Source organism: Kwoniella bestiolae, chromosome 8, assembly GCF_000512585.2.
Source record: "Kwoniella bestiolae CBS 10118 chromosome 8, complete sequence".
Lineage (NCBI taxonomy): Eukaryota > Fungi > Basidiomycota > Tremellomycetes > Tremellales > Cryptococcaceae > Kwoniella > Kwoniella bestiolae.
In genome coordinates, this window is record NC_089248.1 from 517,728 (window position 1) to 534,931 (window position 17,204).

Consider the following 17,204-nt stretch of genomic DNA (forward strand, 5'->3'; position numbering starts at 1 on the left):
TTACTTTGATGTTGCCACTTTGCTTGCGTCAAGTCTTCGAGCGGTTGACACCGTTCGTGGGGATCGGTCAAGCGTAAATAAGAACAGCGAGACGTAACTTGGCTATACTGTAATGAATAGGATCACAGGCTCGCCGTCGAGGTGAAAATGGAAATACTAGCATCATATGTACAACATGAATGGCTCTAGATTTACCCCGACCGCAGAACTATCACCTCCGAGACCTTCTCAGGCTCCTCAGTGCCGGATTTGATACAGCATTAAGCATCATCGTCCGCCGCTTGCACCCATAGCCTCAGCGACCCTTCCAAATACTTTATTCAGAATGTTTTGAACTGTCGATGCATTCGATCTACTGTAAGTTTCTCATTCTGAACAAGGGGAAAGAACGGAAGAGCGAGAAGCACTCACTTCTTCCCTGTTGGTCGTTCGGTGGTGATGGTGATGGAGGTGGTGACTGAGCACTGCTGAAATAGTCTGAAGCGTCTGTAGTTGTGGCAAAAGCCGCGTTAGCATGTACGAACAATCCCAGCTCTCATCTCAGAATTCGCAATTGATCTCACCTATCCTCTGTTCAGGTCGGATATTCATCATGTGCGACCTCGCTAAGAAGTAAGATCTTTAATCAGCGATCGATGACCTTGGATTGCATACGCTTGGCATGGGATATGGGACCGTACGAGAGGAGCATCTCACTTACCCATTGGAGACGACAGGTCCGAGTATCCAGTGTATGTTGAGGTCGTATGTTCAGCCTTCGAGCCGCGATTAGGTTGAGTACCTTGATCATCGGTCGAGTATACGATATACCGGTCCAGAGTTCACAAGATCCAGACCTGGTATTCCGCTCATCTCACTTGATGATATTGAGTCGGAGAGATCTTTAGTACATCAGAGCCATCAGCGGTGATCACATGAAATTAGCAGAGATCCAGTAAGGTATAAATCATCTAATTGACCTACTAGATGACGATCTTCCCATGTCAGAATTGGAAAGCTCAGATTCACTTTCCCTCTGGCTCTCGCTCTCATATTCTGAACGATCGACACTACTTCTCGGCATTTTATGATTAGATATATCACTCTCACTCTCACTCCCGGAAATGGAGCAATCCGACACAGACGATTCATCGCTGGATGGATATCCTGGACGTTGAGAGCCAGCGTCAGATACCTGCGTTCCCTCCGCGCTGGAAACGGGAAAAGCATGGCTATCATCGTTGTAAGCTGGTGATCGTGGATCATCATATCCTCTTTCCGAAAGTCTTAAGCGCTTTTGACGCTTTTCCTCTTTTTCTCTCCGTCTCTCCTCCTTCTCCTGCTTATCGATGTCGGAAACTCTCCATCGCCTCATTTTGCTAAGCTGGGGGAAGATTCCTGGAGTTACGATGTGGTAGGTTCAATCGTTTACAGTATTGATTACAACGTACGATAAATCCCAGAGTTGTAGCTGCCTTTTGCCAGTACAAAGCTTGCGCCATGCCATTTCAATTGTCATGCACCATAAGTATCTCCCAATGGTCGAGCAACCCTTTGAGGGTTCATCCCTTGTCGTGTATTGAGGATGATCAAACAATCCAAAGGATCATTCCAAATAGGTTTGCAACCTTTCTCCAAGCTTCAGGCAATTTTGCAAGCTTATGGATGGACACACAGCTTCGTCAATCTCAGTAAGAGTGTGATAATTGCGTAGACGGCTATTCCTTGCAGGCAGCCATGTTTCAAGCTGCAGTCTGTCTGAGAAGACGGTACGATACGTATGCATGGCGATGGAAGGAAAGCTATAGCGAACAACAGCAGCGAGACGAGTTGAATGGACCCCTAACCTCGCCATCTCGACTGTCTACCAGCCAAAGATCCTTTCCCAGAATCCTCGTTCCCTTACATATCTTGCCTCAGGGTATCGTGCATCTGCGGAGTCGAAGACGGACATCTGTCAGTACCCTATCGAGTGAGAAATAAGATGAGCCAACTCACGTCTGTGACCTCTATGTCTTCCTGCATATAAATACTCGGGTCTTACCCTATATCTGGCAGGTAATGAGATTTCAGAAGATGATGAGCCTACGTGCATATGCGTCATGTGTGAGCCCAATGTTCCCACTCCTTTGGGAAACATTGTATCCTTGGCAAAGCACTACGACTCACATGTATAACAACTTGGAACAGAGGATAGGGAAGACTCTGAGCCACTTCTATTCCAGTAATCTTCGCTTGACTCGGAGTACGACCTGCTTCTAGGAATGTAACGAGTCCGTTGTCGGGGATATCGATTATACTCAGGATACATATTCCCGTAGAACCTCTCTCGAAGGTTGGCCAAAGCGTTATAGAATAGACCTCTCCCTGATTTGGCAGTGGAGCCTGTGTGTTTTCAACCAGTAATTAGTCGATTCAGTGAAGTGGGCTGAGTGCGGACCTCGGTTTAACTCACTACTCCCAGTCCAATTCGAGCTGGAATTCCAAGAACTTTCGCTAGAACTATATTGCCTTCTCCTGTCGTATTGCCCATACCTCGGATCTTGATTGGATTGATAATACGCTACGACCTTCCTGGGACTTCCGTCCCCCTTGCCTGCTACCATGTATAGACCTTCTTGTCGGGGATCGTAGGGGACGAGCTGGGCAGGTGGATAGGCTCTGTATGGCATGTTTTGCGGTTGGATGTTGTGTTGTGTTGTGTGAGGTAAATGGATGGTGAGTGGAGGATGGATATACGTTAGGAGAAATGTGAATGATAGACACCTGGTATATAAGCTATGAGTTGGCATTGGTATGACGCATTGCTATGCTGTACCACCTTTCACGACTGTCAACTTATCCTCAAACATTCTTTGAAGGACATAAAGGAGGTAGGGAGATAGGTGAGTCAGAGGTGTTAGGATTGAGATTGTCTTGCGGTATGATCAGTCTGAAGTAGGTGGTGCGTAATTGGTATTATTGCATGTACAGCAGACATGAGATGATTTTACATACTCTGGAATATGTTACAAGTGATCCATCTCTATAAGGTTCCTCTCACATTCATGCTTCGATTGCGATCGAAGTGGGCGTCTCCACTCCAGCATCTATATCCTGTAATCTCCTCTTGAAGTCCTCCGCTGCTGTCCTCGATCTAGCTTCAAGCTCCTCATTCTCCTTCTCCAGGGCGAGCTAAGGCATGCCTCGAATCGGTCAGCTTCGACTACCCCGGCGGATGCAGATTGAGAATAGGCAAGGTTGTATGTATCGGACTGATGGATGAATTGCCAACTCACCACCTTGGCTTCCAACGTCTCTCCATCCATACCTAGCCCAGCCCATGGGTCGTATACACCATTTGGTATATTTTCTAATCATATGAGAATCATCAGTGTATGTTTATTACCTGTCCAGCAAACACCCAAGGAAGCAACGATCAGAGATTGTGACTTACTGATAGCGTCCGGACTGAACACCTCCGCCAAGACCTCATGTCTCCTCCTGAATCTACCCATCGCTATCTCCCTCGGGTCTAGCTCGTCCAAAGCATCCGCCCAGGGTTCTACAGGTTCGCCGGGAATGCCTTGAGGCTGTTGTTGCTGTTGTGAGGTGGATGGGACCGTCATGGCGTTTTTGATGTAGTGCTCTTGTGAGTTGGGAGGTTGGAATGACGCGGTTTGACGGGCTATCATTTGGGAGCCAACGGATGGTTTTGGCTGCGTATGTGATGTCAACATCTCAGCTTCCTAGTGGAGTGATGAAACTGATGCGATATGGAGAACGGAATGTGCATGGAGAAGGTGGGGGTTGTGTTCGGTAGGGAGTAGATGTAGATGTTGACTCACCCCTCTCTTCTTCCTTCCAGACCCACCACTCTGACTTTGCACCTGCGCCTGCGCCTGAGCTTGAGCCTGAGCCTGTGCTTGGGCCGCAGCAATAGCAGCTTGTTGAGCCTGCAATTGCCTCTGCATGGCATCCTGCTGCATCTGAGGTGTGATACCGTACATCTGCGGCACGTTCTGTCTAACTGCATACTGCTGTTGTTGTTGTTGGTTCATATTTGCCAATTGCTGTTGTTGTTGCAAGTACCCTTGTCGTGCTAGCATTGCTATATCTGGTGGACTGACCATTGACATTCCATTGGACTGTTGTTGTTGTTGAGCGGTATTGTACATTCCCTCTAATTGAGATTGCGGAATACCGTGATTAACCATCTGAATTGGATATCCGTTGGATGGACCTGGTCCTGGGGTGTAATTCATCTTGTAGGTATGGAACGTAGGTCTCACTAGCGTGGGTCTAGGAGTCTAAAATAGGGATCAGGACGTGGGAATAGGATATCTCTCGTATAAATCAAGGAATAATCAAGGGAACAACAAGGATAAGGATAAGAAACCTCTCTCTCTCTTCCCCTTCTGCATCCTTAATCCAACTTGAGCCAACGCGTAAGAGTACTAGTGAGCCATTTGAGCTTCTTGTTATTACGTAATTTTGAAAATCAGATCAGTTTCATGGCTTTACCTTGAGCATCTTGCTCTTCATATTCGGCTATGCATTTACAAGAATTTGCATTTAACAGGAATCATGCATACAACCAGCAATTGTTTCATGTGATATTACCCTCCCATGAGCTGGGTGGTGCCTTGATGGGATATGACGCCGCTCACACGCTCTAGAACACACGCTCAGACCCATCGATTGCGACTGTGGCTTGAGATGTTTTTGTTTCCTCGCCACTTGAGACCAGCGAAAAGAATTGAATAGGATATGAAGTGAAGATAGAGTAGTCGCATGAGTTATTTGCTTATCAGCCTTTGAGCTTATCTGATCATAGTGTTGCACACGACATCAAGATTTGCATATCGCGATATCGAGAGGAGAACAATCAAATATAAGCAATCACGCTGTTACCTCTACCTTTTATAACTTCCTTTCGACCGGTGGATCTAATCACAAAGTGAAGCAGCCTACAGATGTCCGAGTCTACGTCAACAATCGTACCACCGTCATACCACACGAAAGCAAGCTTCGATGCCCGAGCTTTTCTCGGTGATATGTCGCTGGATTCCCTCACACCCACGACACTCACCAAACCCCAGCAAAAGAGATTACAAGAGATAATTCGGGGGTCAATGAAGGGTACGAAGGGTAGTGGATCTTCGGACCCTTGGATTGATGGGCTGACAGATGATGGGGGAAGCTTCTTTACTGCAAAGGGTACGATAAGGACTCTGAGACCGAGGAACGACGATAGAACTCAGGAGGGGCACGAAGAGGTTGATGAAGAGGTTTTGGTGCTGGTGAGAGAGCCGGGCAAGTCAACCGTAAGTATGGGAACCAGCCTCATATCAGTGTGGATTTTATGCCTCGATTGGCAGTAGAGATTGGGTGATAGACATAGTGACGGGGCTAATGGTGTCGATACAGATATCCATGCACTCGGATTCAAACCATGAGCGGGAGTGGACTTATGGCGAAACACCAATGCCTTCCAGAGTGTTATACCTCTTCCATCCGCCCAAACCACTCAAAACAAGCTATGTTCCCACCAATCTGGCCCTGAATCCATGGGCATGGGTCGAATCCGCTCGAGAAAGTTTGGAAAGAGCTTTTTGGGGTATATTGATGCCCTCTGTTAGTGGGGTGGTGGGAGTGACAGAGAAAGTAGGAGACGGTTTTGCCAAGTGAGTTTGCACTTTGAAACCCTATGATCAGCTAACTTCACTCGTCAGGGAGCCGGTAACTACATCACTAGTACGAGACAAGGCGCTAACGGATGCACAGCATGATCAACATCCTCCCCTCTCCCGCTACCCTCTCACTAGAAGGTAGCGTAGCCTGGTCTACCAGTTCCTCCATCCAACGTCCCGAAGACCCCAAACCCGAGATCAAGCGACGTAGTTCGACATACAGTTTCTCAGCCTCAGCATCACTCAGGAAAGAATTCCAAGCTAAGAATCATCTATACGATCAAGACACGTTATATACCCTTCGGATGCCTCCTAAATTCGACGGTATTGGGGGAGGCGAAGAGGGGATAGACATTGGACCGACTGCCAAGCCTGTGCATGTGAGGAAGAGAGCGGGCATTCCGTGGAATGATACCAGGATGGCGGATGATGGACGACATGAGCTGGGATGGGGTAGGAATACTGGTATGGGTATGGGTTTTGGTATGAGGGTTTGAGTCAAGGGATGCACAAGTTTTTGAATTGATCTACGATTTTTTCTTGTTTGACCTGTAACTGGTGAAGGCTCTTCGGTGTTTCAGGCTTTGTGTCACCGTGTAAACTATGCTGTAGCTTTGCTCTCTTTCTCTCTCTTCGTCTCTTCTTGGATTCCTATGCTCTTGCGTTCTATGCAATATGGAATGTTTATCTTGTGTCACACATATTATCGTGCCGATACCGAATCTGAGCTCGGCTTGGAAGTGAGTATGGCCTCGGGGAACAATGACATGCATGCACGCTGTAAGGTGATCAATATGACACGCATACACACTCTGCCTCCTATCTCCTGTCTCCTGTCGTCTTTCGCCTGTCTCCTTCTCTGTCTATCTCCCCCTGCTCACGCGCGTGCCATAGCCCGAAGGTCCGGTCCGAGCATGCATAAAGCTCAATTCCTCTAGCCGATTTGATGTCCGGCGGGGTCCAGGGGAAGCAGCAGAGCGACGACTACCAAACCAGCAAAGAGCTACCATAGAACCCGGGTTTATGGTCGTCAGCTCACGCTATTGCCGCTCACGAAGCCAACTGATCTGAAACTTACTCCTGCGCTCACAAAAAGAGGAGCTGTGGTGAGCACATTGGCTGGTTCCATGCACGTCAGCTCTGTCGGTCACACCAAAAATCGAGGTTCCGTCTGGGACATACCGTATGTACCGATAATATTGGCAATAACGTTGCACACACGATTGATTGCGACTGCGATACCATATCCCGTCGTTCTCGATCCTGTGGGCAATAATTCAGGGGTGATTCCGTATAAACCACCGTAGAAAATATCTTTTCATGCGGTCAGCTAAGACCTTTATTGAATATCGAGTTCCCAGTGACTCACTTTCGACGGCCGTAATCAGACAACTAAAACGAGATCAAGCAAGGCAAAGATTCTGACATCAGCGGGTGGTCAAAAATCAATAAATCATGCGAGAACGGGGGGCGGACCTGATAGCCAAATTTTGAGTCCCATTCTTGACCTGCGTGAAACCAAAAAGGAAGGCCATGGAAAGAAGAGCTCCAATTGCTAATGTCCCTCGCCTTCCGATGTAAGGTGTGTTGAGAAGCGGCCAAGCCAGCAACGGGCCCAGCAGTCCGCTGAACATTATGTTTAAGTGTGAGCGCGGTTGCCAGATGGCCGTCGCATTGAACTCACCAAAATTGGTTCAGAGTATAATTCCTCCATGTGATGTAATTACTAGGTGGGCCCTCTGAATATCCTCGCGTAGTCCTGCAGCGTGTCAGCCCCAGCAGATTTCTCCTGAAGAGCGGGAGACTCACAGGTAATAAGGTCGGAACACACTGTACAGCGGGTCTGCCTAATAATGTCTCGTCTCATCAGACGGGAACCTGTGACCATGTATGATGATCAAAGCTTACTAATCCTATCAAAAACCATAACGCAAACAAGCAGACAGTTGAATAAGTCTGCTTCTTGGTAACAAAAAGGTTCTACAGCGGGGCTTGAATTTTTAGCACTCTCCCCTTACTTTGCAGCTAGCGGATCAACGCACCTTGACAGTCCGCTTCACTCTTGACACAGTGCTCTCTTGTAGCTAAGCCATTTGATAAGCTATGCACAATCCGTTAGGACGAGTCACGCGCTGTACTCACAGAAGTGTTGATTTCACCTTCGGCTGCAAGCTGATCGATGGTTAGATTGCATGGTTTTCCCGTACGTGCGGCGATGTGTTGCAAAATCTCCACAGCCTCTTCGTCCCGATGTTGGGTGACGAGCCATTTTGGGGAATGCTCCATCTTGAAGAGCTACATATCAATCGCAGTGGTGCGTGTAAGGTGCAGCAATCACTAATCTGTATCTCAATATGGAGACTTACCGAGACCCGGACAATGGCGAGGATCAAAACTATGCCCCCCGTGGTAAAATGCAGCAACCTCCATCCTTTGTTGTTATTCCAGGTGCATTCATCGGCAGATGCACAGCTCCACTTTGGGAAGTAAAGCCACGCAAAAAGCTACAGTGAACAATTAGCTTGCTGTGACCATGTATCCCCAGTGAAGGAACACTTACTCCTGTAATCTATCAGAATGCGCTTTCGAGTCAGGATTTATAACATATTCACGGAGATATCAGGCCTACCAAGTAGCCCAAACCCCACTGCAATAAGAGATTAGCTCGCGGTCGTGACTACTGGCATAACAGTCCACTTACCCATATAGCCAAAATAGTGCTCAAGAAGGCATACTTGGACGGAAGGAACTCGAGAAAATTTGCTGAAAACCAATGATACTCAGTGAACCATTGGTCGTCACGCCAACTCATAACGTACTGGAATCAATACCACTGTGACACAGAAATCATCAGCTTACCACCTTTCCGTATCGGGATAAAATTGTTCTCACTAGTTTCCTCCCGCTCCAGCAGAATAGAGAGCAACCCTGACAACAGGATTAGACGTGATTCACTTTGATCCTTCTGATATAGACTTACATGACACAGAATGAAGCGTAAGTGGGCATTGCGCCTCTGCACAGCGTTATTAGCATTTGGCCGTACTCAAGATCACTAAACTATTATTTACGCACGCGACTATGACAAACACGGCGCAGAGGAACAAAGAAGTGTTGAACGCCAACTTTCGACCGACAAGGCTGTACAGTCAATGTCAATGCAAGATCAAGATTGAGCAACCCAGGGCGAGATCACTCACTCGCCGATGGTACCCCAGAACAAAGCTAATTGAGAGACATCAGCATATACTGTACGTATCATAACGCTGGCGGAAACTCGGTGCATACCTCCTGCGAGTAGACCGACGGCAGACGAGAGAGACACAGCTAGTAGTTGGCTGACTCCACGATTCGCAAATTCTAGTCGGACTTGACTTTGTGAGATTGATTGATTGACAACTGCAACAGCATAATTTAGAAACGAAAAACGGGAAGATATATCTGACTATCGCATGCGGGACGTTATATCTCACTCAGCATGCTGTCAACAGCGTACCCAAAGCCATTGCTGGACCCCAATATTCCGAGTCAGCAATTCGTAGGAACTTGTTCCACCCGTTTTAAGATTCACTCACAGACCTGCAAATTTATCTCAGATCAGCTATATCCAAGCTTTGCGACGGGGAGGAAAGAGCTCACAGAACAGTTTAGCGTGATACCAGGTGAAGCCAATCTCACTGATAGCCCCATTTATCAGAATCATCTGGACCAGTCGAAGTGAAGATTTAGCCAACGACAACTGAAGCAACGGAGAGCAAGGCGCTCACTTTTCTGCCCAAGACATCGTCCGAGCCGACTTGAGCTTTTAAGAATTCGTCGGACACCTCACTACACTCGTCTGCGTCAACAGCCATGCTGCATGACAAGTGCAAAAAAGCTCTTACCTCGGAGCCGCGGCTGGTCCAGGCTGGACTTTGGTGTCTTCTTCGATGAACGCAGCCATTCTTTACACACTCTTCAGAAGTTTAATTGGGCATTGCATTGTGAAAAGAGACCTGGCACGTTTTGTAGCTTTATGTACTGTAATCTGCGCCCGAAAAGTGGCTCGGAGATAAATTCACCTCGTGTTATCATATCACGCCATTGTGCCCTGAACCAGGCGCCTGATAGCGAGTAATCGTAACTTAGTTGGTTTCATTCGGAATATCGTCCTTGGATTGCGCAACAGAAGTTGTTACGCCAATTGATAAGGTGCGATATTGCGTCATCCGGCGAGCCGAAATCCTGACTGAAAACGACAGTCCCAGGAAATTTTCGTTTTATCATAAAGAGCTACAAGTATTGATTGAAGGTGCCAAAAGTCCATCAAGTTGAATGAACAGTGATCAAAGCCAACAACCATGACCGTTCTACAAGGAAGTTTCGCTTCAGCTGTCATCAACTATGTGACAACGGAGGATAGATTCGTGCCACCTGAGCCGCTGTTGTGAGTAATCATTCACATCGTACCGTATACACAGCTGATATCCCAGCGCATCAGCTCGTACACCTACTCGCCTCAACCTGATGGGCGTCCTCAGACCAACGAAAGGTATGCACCGCAGACCGTCAGGTAGGTTCTCCCGTCAGACGCCGACACTTGCGAGCTTCACGTGTCGAGCTGAATCTTATTTAGGATTCACGATCTGCGTGAGCACCCAGACCTCACTTTGGAGACTGCCGGTATCCAGTTGGTACAAGCACAATCTGCCCTGCGAGAGGAAGACTTTGCTGCTTTGGACACAAATGATGAGCTTGTGGAGGAGAACGATTCGCCTTTGTGCAAATTGTACCGCCAAGAGATCGACAAGTAAGTGGAATCTGCCTTCAGACGTAGCCAGACAAGGCTGAGTCATGTCGTCCTTTCAGAGTTCTGAGAAAGGTATTCCCTCAGGCGACTAAAATCGTCACTTACAACCAGAGGACTCGTCTACACAAGCCTGCAACCACTCTTGCCGGCTATGATTTCACGTCAAAGGAAAATCTTCCTCTGTATGTTTTTCCCCAACATTGCTGCAAAAAGCACAAGCCGACCTTTGTATAGCATGCGACCACACATCGATCTCACGCCCGAAAGTGCATCTGATTTCACAAAGACTGTCGCCGATGGGGCGAGTCGGGTTCTAATAGGTGAGCACCTCTTTCTCCCAATCTTGGCGGTGAAGCTGATGGTTTGCCCACATCAGTGAACGCATGGCGCCCAAGTAAGTTGATTAGTAATACTTGGTTGAGAGTCAGTGGACCGAGCTGATCTCTGGCCAGTTCGAGGTGTAGTCATGGACGCTCCCCTTGCAGTTGCAGACGCCAGAACCGTGGACCAAAAGGCGAAAGTGCACAATCGTACACTGTATCGTGATGGGTAAGCCTGCAATTCGGTCTATAGTTTCCTATAGCTTCCGTTGATTAATTCTTTTGCGTCACCATAGGAAGGAGAAAGGAATGTTCTCCATCCGCGATACTGGGGGCATCAAGTGGTACTATGTTTCTGAGCAGAAACCAACCGATCTCCTGCTGTTCAAGCAGTATGATTCCCAATACCCCGACCACACATCACCGCATACAGCATTCACCGATCCCCGTTATGACGGAAAGGAGGGAGTGTTCCCACGTTACAGTATCGAGACGCGGTCGATTGTGCGTTTCGACTAACATATGTTGACGGGACCATTTACAGAATTATGATTGATGGGGGAGTCACTGGGGTTTTACAAGATATCATATTCATACCTGTTTTTCTTGTCATTATCTTCTTGATCGATGCATACGTTGTCTATATTCACCAAAATGATACCCTTCCGAGTAAGATGCCGTTTACTTGGGTAAGTATGTAGTGCATAGGCATGTGACGATAGCGCCATGGGACTACCAGCGGTTATTGGCCAACTTGCTTCAATGAACTGTGCATTATTACTACAGTCAAGACAAAATCGAGATTTCTCAACGTGTTAGAGCTACAGTAAGGTTGTGAAGCTTGTTAGGGCTTCGGCTGATCAGATATCGTTACTAGGAGGCCTGCCGCCTTCCATCCTCTGAATCCCCCTTTGAGGTCGGTTGCGGTCTTCACCCCCAAAGAGTTCAGCGACTGAACAGCAAGGGTGGAGGCATAGCCCTCGTTGCAGAACTGACAGGATTTGGCTTCAGCTGCGACATCCGCATCTTATAGTCTGAAATAATTTGCCTCACTACTATCGGTGTGAAGTGTGATCGACGTGCCTCATCGATGCTATCGGGTGACGTTGGATCTAATCGCCACTCCAGTACATTTCTGCCAAAACAAGCGTAAGCAGTATGCATGACAGATAGCTAGATTGCCTACCTTTCGATGATCAAAGCTCCAGGAATGAATCCTTCCTTCTCTCGGAAGGATGCCGGTCGAGTGTCAATTAAGAAAGTCGAAGAGCTTGACTGGGTCGCCCGATGAGCGTCTTTAGGATCTAGGCGGACTATCGTTTCTCGTACACTATGTAGATGAGCTGAGATTTTACTTTCAGGTGGCATTTTGACGGGTTTCTCTGCTTTTGATCGAACACATAGTTGACCAGTGCATATGACAAATATGTATGAGCTTTACTGACTTGATTGACCGCTGGGTCGCAGAGTTAATCATAACACGCAGGGTTGAGTGCGAATGACGCCATCCATTGTCGGACACGCGCCTTATGAAATAGTTACCTCATTTCCAATGGTAATTGCGATTGTTGCAAACGCGCTGCGATATCCCTGCGCGGAAAGGCCGGATATTTCCCGATAGACACAAGCTATTTCAGAGATTATTGTAGAGACAAGTGTAGCTCGAGACTGATGCGCAGATTCCTCTGCTCCATTAAGATGCCATACTCTGATAGGAGACGTCAAGAGCTTTCCTGAGATCTTGTCGGGGCAGCATAGCGGTCTTGGGCTATACAGCATCTTCAACAATTCGGGTACCAGATCATGTGATTGTGTGGTGATCTACGCGGTGACAACAGTCTGGTTGTTCTCCCCAGAACTAGCCGGGGATCGAATGAAGCGCAGTCATGATCCTTTGCGAAAGCAACGTTCGATATGACTGTTTAACGACGGAGGGGAGGCATATTGCCGAGACTCTGCTAGGAGATCCATCCGTACAGAAATCCGACATGGTGGTTCCACACAGCGGTACAAACAATGCCGTACATATTCGCCAGAAGCGACAAACCATGCGAAGCTTAATTTGAAAATTCCCTATCAGATGTGCAAGGCACGTTACAGGCCATGTTGAGGAATGTTTACTCCCTCTCGTAAATATCTTGTACTTTTTCATATGCAGATCTCAGTATCATTGAACCTCTGGCCTAGCTTCCAGCCCGGGATGCATGAGCATGGACAGTGTTGTGAACTTTCATATAGGATCATCCATTACGGGTGGTAAACATCATGACTTGAAAATACGTCGCCTCTTCTTCTTCGGTCTTATTTGTTTAGTTGTATTTTCACCAATATACCTTTGTAAGACCTCTGACATCTCCAACAGCGTACCAATCTACATCACGCTAACTCAAGGATATCGAACATGCACCGAAGCTATCTATTCACGTTCCTCGCCCTTCTCTTCCTGGCCTTCGTCCAAGCTCAGCCCACAAAGACAGAAGATGGCCTTCTAGCCAAAAGACAACCTTCCCGTAGGGCTCAGTCTTCCAAGACTGAGCGAGAACTGTTCATAAGAGGAGGATCATCTGCAAGAACCCCATTCAAGAGGTCACTGTGCAGTACCAACGCCGAATGTCTGAGAAGGGGTCTCCCGCTCTTGAAGCCAGCTAAAAGAGGTACCGGTACTAGAGCTCTCAGACCTCGTCAATCGGATTCTCCAGAAGTGTGAGTCATCGTTGGTCGATAGCTTCAAAGGAATCCCTTGCTCAAAGAACACGCTGACACCTCAAATCGCTGAGCAGGTTCAGTGGGGGTATCGAAGTTTTCAATTCCGATCGCGAAAGTCTCGGTTACATCTCAAAGACGCTCAACGATGATGGTGGATACGATATCACGACTGTGCGTTGTTGTAAGTTGTAACGTCGTAGATCATTGACCATTGTAAAAAAACAGGACGCAAGCGAGGCCGTGACACTTCTTTTCTCACAAAACGGCGACGACCCCTTCACATTTACTATATCCTCGGACGATCGACAAGGTGGTTACCCGTACTTGGGTGCTGGTAGGTTATGGCTTTGCAAGGAGAGGCGTGACAGAATGCAAAGTTGACCTACGATTTCGCGCTTCAGTTTTCAACGACCAAACTTCGAACCTTGGCTCTGGGGCAAGGTTAGCAGCAGGCATTGACCGCGCAATTCGTAATTTGCATGTAAATTGACAGATTAACAACCAACCGCAGTGCTTTCGCCCTTCTTTCGGGTATATCAAGAGAGAGTAAGTGTAAACGCGATCTGATATGAATTTGTGCTGATCTGTGGAGTATGGCACAGTCTCTGGACCCGCTCAGGCCGATGAAGAAGGACTTGAAAATACGCGTGGGCTATACAATGGGCAAGAGACCGCCATCGTACGTTCACTATCTCACAATCTTCATGGTTGGGCTCTTGTTAAAGAGATTCCTTGATACATAGTTCTTGTATAACTCCGAGACTCAAGAGATTACAGGACAGTGGATCAATACAGACGGTTCAAAGCCTATCACTATGTTGTTCCTGGCTAGTTCGTCCAACTGTGAGTCGAGCCCTTACACACGGATCCGAGAAGCTGGCTGACCAAGCTCAAATCTGTAGACGGATTCGGCTTGATCTCGCCGGCAGACTACTCTGCGTTCGTGGATGGATTCGGTGTGAACCCAACGCCAGTTGTGAGTTGTCTGCTCTGCGTCTGCTGTGTTCATTTGGGAAAGTGGATCGTGGATTGCTGACGCAAGCGGAAACTGTTGTTTTTCCCCCCAGAGCTTCAAATATGTGACCATTCCTCCACCACCGTAATCTCAATCTACAGACCGTATGAAGAGATCACGGAGGTCCACAGGGCTTGACTTCCCTTCTTTAGCAAGATGACATCGGTTGATGGAGTCGTGGATCTCGTATAGAAGCTTTTTATTCCCCTCCCCTCCCCTATGGTTTTGTTTTGTTCGTTTCTCTCCTATCTTGGGCAATTTGTGTGAACTATATGAATCTGAATCTGGACCTGAATATGAGATACATCGGATACAGTTCTGAAACAACCGTAAGCGTGTGACTATAGACACGATTGCACAACAATTCTAGACATCCCGAAGATCATGAGTCCACCTCATGTAGTGCATATGCCCATCAAGGACGCTGACCCGATTCTTATTCTTGTCTCGCGTCAAATTTCAGTCATCCTTTCGAATTCTGACCTTCCGACTGCCGATTGGGATACAACCTTGGGCTTGTGACTCCCGAAACGAACTGACTGGCTTGACGCAGGGCTTCTGAGACATTATTCAGCTTCCTAATCCTCTGAAATGCTGTCATTCGAGATTGCGCCAGCAAGGCAAGTAGAGGCATTGTTCAACGGCTGTCTTCAACAACAGATGTATCGCACAAAGATATATATATAGTCCTTCGCTATGCCTGCGTCGAAAAATAGATGCACCAAAGATTCTTCATTCCCCTCAAGCGTCTTACAAGACAGAAGAAATCAAAGGTAATTGCACAATCGACAACTGGACAACCGGCCACTTTTATGATCATGTGGAACTTCCGATGCTGGCTCGCTTTGGTGATCGCCATCCTCAGTTCGTTCTGTGCAGTCAATGCGAACGCCCTTCAAGGGCATTCGGAAGTCGTCCCTTGCTCAACCAATGCAGAATGCCTACGGATGGGTCTGCCTCTACTCAAACCTACAAGAAGATACTCAAGAAATCGTGCTCTGAGACCTCGTCAGTCAAACTTACCAACAGTGTGAGCGTTTCTATCCTTGTGACTTCTGCACTTATCAAATCGCTGATCGATACTGTGCAGCTATACTGGAGCTATAAAGATCCTAGATGCCAATAGTAATCCTTTAGGTTACGTCTCCCGGACGTTGAACGCCTACAATGCCTACGACATCACCACTGTGAGTTGCGCAGTTCGGCATCCGACAATGTCATCGGAAATTGACTTTGCTGGTACTGACTGATCATGCATATGTAGGATTTCAACAACGCCTTGGTAGTGTCTTTTGGACCCAGTGACAACGGGCCAGTCCTATTCACCGCCTCCGCTGGGACTCGTACTGGTTCATTCTCATACTACGGTGCCCGTGAGTCTTCTTCCGAGTAAGCATGGCTAGCTCTATGAGGTTGCTGCACTGTAGCTGATGTCCGACTTCTTCTTGCTTCTTCATGATGATGATTTGTAGAGTTTAATGGACAGGCAGCCAACGCGAATATGGGGACCACCGGTCGAACGGCCCTTACGTGAGTGACGTCCCCGGTGGCCACATTCGTTTGTGCTGATGACTTTCGTTCTTCCTTAATTTTCATGCATCATAGAACCTATGCCACCCTCGTCGGTGCTACAGCAGAAGGTAAGTGATCACGGGCGAAGAGAGCCACGCTAGTCTTCGGGCTTAGATGAAATTCTGTTGACATCACCTGTCCGGTTGACGACCCCCTTGTGTATGCTCGCAGTGAAAGGCAAAGCTCAAAATCAAGTGACCTCTCGCAACCCCAACGGCAATGGTGCCGTGGAGACCGATATAGTAAGTTTGACCAAACAACTTCTGAGGGCATACTGAGTATGATTAACCCGGTCGTCCATGTACAGTTCCTATACGATCCTTCTACCACTCAAATCACAGCCAAGTGGACTAATACAGACGGAACATTGAAAGATACCGTGTTTTACCTGGGCCAAAATGGATGTAAGTTTTCGTACCACCAGAGACACACATAGAAGCTCGTGCTGATCAACACCCCGCAAATGCAGACGGTCTCGGATTGATATCTGAGACAAACTACGCGGCTTTCAAGGCCAATTACAATGTTGCCAACGCTCAACAAGTCGTAAGTGATTGTTCATGTATGGCTGTATTTGAAAGCTGAACTCTTGGGTTCATGATCAATTATGATAGACTTATTACCTCGTCCCACCACCGGCCAATTAGTCTGAAGGCAAACAGTTGTAAAGGGGCAACAATGGAATTGTATGATATATAGATCATGAATGATGTTCAAGGCTAAGATCCCGATCATTTACGCCCGTACGCGCACACGCTGGCCATCATCCAATCCTCCTCGATCCGTCTTTTGGGACTCTTGATCTTCTCACTCCCTCAGCCGATTGCTTTATATTTTGGCTGCTTTCAAAAGTGCGATGGAAAGTGCCAGTGGGAGTTATCAGAATGTCCTCGCGCCAACTGTCTTTGCGTGGGAAGGTGATTGCATGCTTCTCGAGCGAACTCATCCTATCCAAATTCGAAGCTGGCCATAGATGCGCTGTCGATAACCTCTAGATAGGTCAATGTAAGATATCTGGCTGAAAGCGTGATTTGCGATTTCCTCACGGGGTTACATATTTTATTACCTGTCCGGTCAGCTTCGAACGGTGAAATACCATCCGAGAGGACCTTACGTTGTTTCGGTTGTTTACTGTACATACAGTCACCTGG

At 47.5% G+C, this 17,204-nt stretch overlaps 9 protein-coding genes across 9 annotated transcripts; 4 read left to right on the top strand and 5 right to left on the bottom strand.

Moving 5' to 3' along the window:
* Positions 1–267: 267 nt before the first annotated feature.
* Positions 268–1,354, bottom strand: I302_108783 (uncharacterized protein; the record flags this gene model as incomplete). Its single annotated transcript, XM_019194509.1, has 6 exons — positions 268–335; positions 412–486; positions 564–605; positions 701–755; positions 811–881; positions 964–1,354. The coding sequence occupies 6 exons, from the start codon at positions 1,352–1,354 to the stop codon at positions 268–270; spliced, it is 702 nt and encodes a 233-aa protein (XP_019043345.1).
* A 489-nt stretch (positions 1,355–1,843) lies between these two features.
* Positions 1,844–2,651, bottom strand: I302_108784 (uncharacterized protein; the record flags this gene model as incomplete). Its single annotated transcript, XM_019194510.1, has 4 exons — positions 1,844–1,911; positions 1,978–2,064; positions 2,149–2,364; positions 2,435–2,651. 4 exons carry the CDS (start codon positions 2,649–2,651, stop codon positions 1,844–1,846), a joined length of 588 nt encoding a protein of 195 aa, XP_019043346.1.
* Positions 2,652–3,024: 373 nt separating this feature from the next.
* Positions 3,025–4,223, bottom strand: I302_108785 (uncharacterized protein; the record flags this gene model as incomplete). The annotated part of the gene is made up of 4 exons (XM_019194511.1): positions 3,025–3,153; positions 3,258–3,331; positions 3,416–3,677; positions 3,807–4,223. 4 exons carry the CDS (start codon positions 4,221–4,223, stop codon positions 3,025–3,027), a joined length of 882 nt encoding a protein of 293 aa, XP_019043347.1.
* Positions 4,224–4,934: 711 nt separating this feature from the next.
* On the top strand, positions 4,935–6,148 carry I302_108786 (uncharacterized protein; the record flags this gene model as incomplete). The annotated part of the gene is made up of 3 exons (XM_019194512.1): positions 4,935–5,285; positions 5,389–5,645; positions 5,746–6,148. 3 exons carry the CDS (start codon positions 4,935–4,937, stop codon positions 6,146–6,148), a joined length of 1,011 nt encoding a protein of 336 aa, XP_019043348.1.
* Positions 6,149–6,585: 437 nt separating this feature from the next.
* I302_108787 (uncharacterized protein) lies at positions 6,586–9,505 on the bottom strand (the record flags this gene model as incomplete). The annotated part of the gene is made up of 21 exons (XM_065870729.1): positions 6,586–6,654; positions 6,730–6,770; positions 6,834–6,965; positions 7,021–7,043; positions 7,128–7,277; positions 7,336–7,410; positions 7,461–7,498; positions 7,560–7,631; positions 7,694–7,735; positions 7,794–7,946; positions 8,018–8,155; positions 8,281–8,298; positions 8,353–8,414; positions 8,471–8,484; positions 8,544–8,579; positions 8,632–8,667; positions 8,727–8,792; positions 8,852–8,876; positions 8,940–9,050; positions 9,291–9,354; positions 9,419–9,505. The coding sequence occupies 21 exons, from the start codon at positions 9,503–9,505 to the stop codon at positions 6,586–6,588; spliced, it is 1,452 nt and encodes a 483-aa protein (XP_065726801.1).
* A 486-nt stretch (positions 9,506–9,991) lies between these two features.
* I302_108788 (uncharacterized protein) lies at positions 9,992–10,993 on the top strand (the record flags this gene model as incomplete). The annotated part of the gene is made up of 7 exons (XM_019194514.1): positions 9,992–10,077; positions 10,132–10,203; positions 10,267–10,440; positions 10,500–10,622; positions 10,675–10,760; positions 10,817–10,834; positions 10,893–10,993. 7 exons carry the CDS (start codon positions 9,992–9,994, stop codon positions 10,991–10,993), a joined length of 660 nt encoding a protein of 219 aa, XP_019043350.1.
* Positions 10,994–11,604: 611 nt separating this feature from the next.
* On the bottom strand, positions 11,605–12,128 carry I302_108789 (uncharacterized protein; the record flags this gene model as incomplete). The annotated part of the gene is made up of 3 exons (XM_019194515.1): positions 11,605–11,751; positions 11,814–11,895; positions 11,947–12,128. 3 exons carry the CDS (start codon positions 12,126–12,128, stop codon positions 11,605–11,607), a joined length of 411 nt encoding a protein of 136 aa, XP_019043351.1.
* Positions 12,129–13,161: 1,033 nt separating this feature from the next.
* On the top strand, positions 13,162–14,569 carry I302_108790 (uncharacterized protein; the record flags this gene model as incomplete). Its single annotated transcript, XM_019194516.1, has 9 exons — positions 13,162–13,463; positions 13,541–13,637; positions 13,692–13,800; positions 13,868–13,907; positions 13,978–14,012; positions 14,069–14,145; positions 14,210–14,309; positions 14,369–14,442; positions 14,534–14,569. The coding sequence occupies 9 exons, from the start codon at positions 13,162–13,164 to the stop codon at positions 14,567–14,569; spliced, it is 870 nt and encodes a 289-aa protein (XP_019043352.1).
* Positions 14,570–15,299: 730 nt separating this feature from the next.
* I302_108791 (uncharacterized protein) lies at positions 15,300–16,700 on the top strand (the record flags this gene model as incomplete). The annotated part of the gene is made up of 9 exons (XM_019194517.1): positions 15,300–15,511; positions 15,572–15,668; positions 15,746–15,854; positions 15,954–16,011; positions 16,087–16,121; positions 16,225–16,295; positions 16,361–16,457; positions 16,523–16,599; positions 16,668–16,700. 9 exons carry the CDS (start codon positions 15,300–15,302, stop codon positions 16,698–16,700), a joined length of 789 nt encoding a protein of 262 aa, XP_019043353.1.
* Between the last annotated feature and the right edge of the window lie 504 nt (positions 16,701–17,204).